This window comes from Aplidium turbinatum, chromosome 18, assembly GCF_918807975.1.
Source record: "Aplidium turbinatum chromosome 18, kaAplTurb1.1, whole genome shotgun sequence".
Lineage (NCBI taxonomy): Eukaryota > Metazoa > Chordata > Ascidiacea > Aplousobranchia > Polyclinidae > Aplidium > Aplidium turbinatum.
In genome coordinates this window covers 19,916,326-19,922,414 of record NC_137489.1, presented here as the reverse complement: position 1 = coordinate 19,922,414, position 6,089 = coordinate 19,916,326, and the positions used below count along the sequence as shown (strand labels likewise).

General features: G+C 39.2%; 1 protein-coding gene across 1 annotated transcript; it reads left to right on the top strand.

Moving 5' to 3' along the window:
* The first annotated feature begins 3,308 nt into the window (after positions 1-3,308).
* Positions 3,309-5,582, top strand: LOC145787794 (uncharacterized). Its single transcript, XM_082599620.1, has 4 exons — positions 3,309-3,382; positions 3,490-3,659; positions 3,819-3,937; positions 4,103-5,582. Exons 1-4 carry the CDS (start codon positions 3,347-3,349, stop codon positions 4,840-4,842), a joined length of 1,065 nt encoding a protein of 354 aa, XP_082455746.1. The 5' UTR covers positions 3,309-3,346; the 3' UTR covers positions 4,843-5,582.
* Positions 5,583-6,089: the final 507 nt, after the last annotated feature.

The following is a 6,089-nucleotide window of genomic DNA, read 5'->3' as shown; positions in this document are numbered from 1 at the left end:
GTAAGAAGTGCGAAGTTATCACAATTATGTGCCACCGACGGAGCATGGTTTAAAAGTATTTGCTACAATTTCAGGCTACCATTATAAAATTCCAAAAGTTCGTCATTAAACTTTTCATCAAATCTTCTTATGATTTAACTGATGATCCAATAGGATGCGTAGTGTGATAATACATTTAAAACAAAGTGGACAGTATCACACTAAATCAGAAACAACGGTTTTATTAATAACGCTTTTACCACACGAGTGTGGCTTCTTCAGTAACTTCTAGTCTTATTCAAACAGAATCTAGGCTTTATCAATAAAACTGATTTTTCTGATTTATTGTGATACTACCTACTTTGTTTTACTACTATAAAGTTCGGAAAGCTCTGTTGGATATGTAAGTGCCTGACTTTACCTGTGAATGAAGAAACTTCAAGATCACGCGGCGCTGGTTCGACTCTCGGGGTGTGCGCTTGAGCAACGCATATCAAGGACAGCTCTCCATTCAGCGGCACCTAGTGGATAGCATAATTTGCACTCAACAACATTTCAACATTGGAAAGCTTCAGCCTGTCAAGCTCAATTCACCCTTCACCCTGTCAATCAGCAACAAAGCCACCTCAATGCTGTTGAGTAGGACGTTGACAGCCAATTGTGAAGAAAAAGTGTTTCGAAAAACATTCAAAGTCATTTTCTTAAGAGAAATTAAAAGCGGCCTTTAGATGTCAGCAAAGATCTAAGCGTCGTGATACGTCACAATCTCGCAAAAGAAGTGAAAAGTGTTTTTTTTTTCAATTTTTTTGATAAAAAACAATGCAATTTAGAAAATTTATTGATTTTCCACTAATTTGATTAAATTACGTCACGACATTTTTGTATATCAATAAAAATTGTAAGTGAATGACTTCCCAGAAGGCGGCACATTTTATCTCGTTGTTGTATGCGTTGTTCATTCATTAAAACTTAAAGTTATTTGCAAGTTTTTTCTATACAGCATCTCCACTGTATCTTCAAGAAAAATCAAATCAGAACAAAAGCACTTCTAACAATGAAGGAGCTTGCCATTGTTTGTCGCGTGCCCAATCTCTTTGAAAGTTGGAAATTGTTGACGATTATGACGTTTTACGAGCGCCCAAGAAACACAAAGCAAAAGAAGATTCTGGGAACAAAGCAGTCGCGAATTTTAGCGTTTCCTGCTGAGATCAAAGAAACTTTCGATGATGGGCCAAACGAAACGAGAAAACATCGAAGAGATAAAAGCTTGTATTGCGACCTAACTGGGTAATCCATTTAGTTGATGCAGGCTCATGCAGTAATATTCGAATCACTTTAAAGTGATCTGAATGGTCAGCACTGGAGAGCCTGAATGAAGAAGACATTTTGATTGTTAACTTTCTTGAGCGCCACAAAATTGTTAAGATTGTTACAATGATAAAAATATTCTAATTTTAACATATCCAAGCTTGGGCTTGGATTAGTTTAGAATTCAGACCTAAACTAAAAGCTTATTTCATTAAATGAAAGATGTCTTCTGTGGAAACATTTTGAATTTTTAAAAACATTTTCGAAACAAAACGAAATAATTTGGTTATATTTCAACAAAAACAGTCGTTTCAAACATCTTCAACTACGTTTCGTTGGTTGTAACGATGTGAGTAGGCTACAGCCATATTGTAAACATAAACCTTCCTCTCTATTACCACATAAAGATAGTGCAAAGGATTTTTCAAATCGATGAGTCCTTTTTTCCCAATCGAGAGAACCTTAAAATTTCAGTCTTTCTACTTCTCTTCACTTAAGTCCTGGTAACCGAGGCAGATGGTTGAGCATATGGGAGGTTCTTGAAAATACAATTTACTGATTAACAAAGCGAGACAAGCGAGCACTGGAAGTTGGCGGACGACTAGGTCGTCATTCACATCTAGACCTAATTCAATAATCATTTGGTTCTGACTCCGCAGTTAGCGAATTGTTAAACGTTCCACAGTTTTGCATCAGGATTTTAACGTTTATGTTAAAATCGAAAATGTTTCTCCGATTGCCAAGCTAATACTTTGATTACAATAAATTGAGATCTCCATGAGAACGATCTCAGCAGCTTTAAGTAAAAAGGAACTCCAACCTCCGTTGTGGCTCACAACAGTGTTGCCGCGAAAATAAGATTTTCCAGTACGTTAAAAGAAAGATTGAAAAACTATGAACGACAGTCCTAGTAAGTAGACAACTTGCAAATTAGTTGGTTCAAAGATTATGTTTTTTGTATGACGTGAATCCTCGGTTGTATATCTGTGGTGTTGCCAGATGGATAGATGCATCTTCAGCCTGAATAATCTGTTAATTCAACTGAAATTTCTCCTAGATGACGTTATTTGTTTTTATAACATCAACATGGCTGTGTCGCCAGAAGTCCTGTTCGTGATGAATGATGCAAGTCATGGCGTTGCCAGAGAGATATCTGGTCTCAGGAGAATAAAAGTATCCGGTGCCCGCCTTGCACTGACGTTCGCTGTCAGGTCATCCGCGGGGGGCGCGACACCGCGATTAAGGCAGCTCTCTCAGCTGAGCACTGCGGAATGTTCGCGCATGCATTTCAAAGCAAAAAGCGATTCTTTCAATTACAACTGTTTATTTGTTAAGGTTATTACGTCATAATGAGGGAAAGGATGCGAAACGCTTTTTAAAAGAACGGATTTTGAAAATAGAAATAACAAAGAAAACTAAAGGTGTTATCATCGATGACTGCTCGAAAGTTCGTTCTACAAAACGAAAAACCAGCGGTTTTCTTGTTTTTTCTTAATTTTTCAAAACAGATTCACTCTTTCATTGCTGGATCCATATGGTTATGCTATTTGAGAAACGTTTTTTGATTGAAACTAACTTCTGTGCAAAAAAATGTTTCGAAACCACTTTTCATTGATCTAAAGTCCGATATGATCGTACCAATTTGACGGGCTCAAACTGAAATGAAACTTCAATATCTGATCCTTAGATGAATAGATCACTTTCATCACTAAATTTGAAAGTCGAGTTTCGGAGATAATAGTTTAAAAATTTGCGTTTGAGTGTAGGAACAAACTATGAAAACGTCTTTTTAAAATTGCGGAGACATCGTTTGGTCCATAACGATGTCGTCATGGTTTGATATATGGCTGAAAACACTTTCCTGACACCCATTGGTTTGTTTAGATTTAGTTTATCTTTTTAAATGTCTGTGTTAATCCAAGGGCATCTTGGCAAGACAGATAGTATTTGCTTTGATGCAGTGGCTACCCATCTAGCGACACACCCTGCAGACCACAAGCCAAGCTTTCGGAACTCTCAATTCTTCGATTATTGCACAAAAACTTGCAACGGTGACGCAATGGAATCAAAAAGGGTGGTCAATGACGTCATAAAGGTAAATGCTCATGTACGTTTCTCATTAGAATATCCTTCAGTGGAAAATGTGTTTTTAAACTTCATTTTGTCAGTTTGGTTTAAAGATGTTCATGATTTCTTCCGCAGCTCGATGGGAAAACGCAGAATGGAGAAAACAAAGGAAAGTGTCGGAAGAAGCGCAAAAGAGATCGAAGCCCACAGACGACCAGATTGTTGAGGAAGCAGCGACGATCGAAGGCTAACGACCGGGAACGGAATCGAATGCACGGCCTCAACGACGCCCTGGAACATTTGAGGTGAGCCATTAATCCACATTCCACATGCTCTGGTAATTCCATAAATTGGTGAATGGAAATAAATGTTAAAAACAAAAATATTTCAAGCAACTTCACATCTAACCTAATCTCATCTTTTTGTGCTGCGTAACCAATTATCATTTTATATTATTCCACCAGGCAAGCGTTACCGTGCTACCCCGACGATCCAAAGCTGACCAAGATAGAGACGTTGAGGTACGCCTACGAGTACATCAGGAAGCTGGGAGAGAACCTGGAGATGCTGAGAGGGAATGGCGGTAAGTCGACGTTGCTTCGATATTAACTGATGCAATGTCGACTGCGACCACAGTGTGGAAGCGGCTTGGAAATGAATAAATATTCAATCATTGCCACCCCAATATTTCAGTAAGTTAGTTCCTTGCAAATCTTGAATCGGTTCGATCTAATAATATTCTTTGCAGGCGCGAACGTGGTTGCATCAGGTGTGATGACTGGAGGAATCAATCAGGGAGGAATAAACAGCATCGGCACTACTTACCATCACAGCCACACCAACGTGCCAGGAGGGACAGCGTTGGTCGCCGATGGTTTCTTTAATTACCATTATGACGTCACCAGCATTGACACGCTCGGCCAAGGAGCAGCACAACCAGAGGTGTATTTTCCTTCCGTCGATAACCAGGGGATGGCTGGGAAGGCTCATGTCGGGGGAGAGCTTCCACCTTCCAACAACCTGACATCAAACAATGAATGCTTGGACGACTTTCCTAATATTTCTTTACATTTTATGTCGTCACAAGAAGACTTTAAGGCGGTAAGCGAGCACGCCAAGCATGACACAAGTTTGTATCAAAGCAGCTTGCAGCCAGAAGCTAACAGCAACAACAACAACCTCGCAACGCAACTACCACCACTCGCAACCATCTCCAACTCGTTGCAAGCTTACAAGAATGCTTCCCCCTCAATGACGTTACTTGACTCAGACCTGTTGCAGTCCCACTCCCAACCTCCGCTATCATCTAGTTCTTCGTCAATCACGTCATACTTGGATCTGCCAGAAGGCAGCAGCTACTGGATGCCACCTACGCCGAACGGTTCTGTCAGCATTGGCGGCTCTTCGCCCTACAATAGCCCGCAGAAATCACTTCCCTCTCCCGATGGAGACAAAACTACCAGAGTTCCCCAATATCGCAGGAGTTAAGGTCTTTCGCATTGTTTGAAGCTTCGTGACTTATTGACTACTCCCCATTCGTAGTGTGTATTTAATTTGCTTCAAAACTTTAAGTTTGTGATAATTCCTTTCTGGTATCATGCCTGCTTCAGACCTCTGACAATTCATGGACAATGTTGCCAAGTTCTGGTGCCAACGATTTCTTAACTTTATGATTAACGACATGTGAAAGAGTTTGTAACTAAATTATGAATTCGTTAACTCAGTAATTTAAAAAAATATTATTTTTCATTCTTCCTTATGTAATGCCGCGTCTGCATAAAATCTTGTAGCAAAGTTACGTCGTCCTTTGTTTATTGCTCGCCATGCAAAGTAACGTTAGATTAGTCATGCCATAATGTCTTTATGATGCCTACGAGCCTGTTAAGTTGGTGCTTTCCGAACTTTTTAGTTTATATTATGCAAATCTCTTGACTTCTACTGCCACTAGATGTCGTAAAGTGCCAAGTGTATGTAGAACTTGTTTAGAGGTAAATGTTCGACACTTAAGGGCGCATACAAAATGAGGAAATGAAATCACGTCACAATCATGCAATTCCAGGTGAGATCAATCATTGAAAGTTACTAATGTATATTTCTAATCTGTCGTTACCCGCATGAATCGACCTTAATGTGATTAATGTATTTTCTAATTGTGTCTTTCATCAGATGTGAATTTCCAACATAAGCGCTCGTCATTGTTTGTCTTTGTTTGTTCTCTTCAAATACACGACGAACCAAATCATTTGTAGTTTTAACGTCTGCCAAATTTTCAGTGAAATTAGTTTTCTTATATTTTTTTCAAATGTTTAATTTCGCCGACATCGTAAAAGACTAAACTTTAAAACATGAAGCAAATGCTTTGAGATAGATGCTTTCATGCCAACATTTAAATGTGAGAAAAAACAAATTAATTATTGACAACGGTAGCCCATGGCACAGGTAGCCCATGTAGAGTAGGAGTGGGAGTGACAGGTGAAGAGGTGGGCAACCACTGAACAAAGAATATTTTCTTTAAATTGCAAGGTTCCAGATGGGTCACGGCTGGACTGCCGCAATTGTTTTGCATCCAAAGTCGAAAAGATGCAAATCTTGCAGTCTAAGACTAAACATCTTGCAGTCTTCAAGACCGAGTTATTCTTTTCGTTGTCGTGCAAACTAATATGGTGAAATTAGTGATAGGATAATGATGAAGAAAAAAAACTCATTGTCATCAATGTGTAGGCTAGTTAGGAATG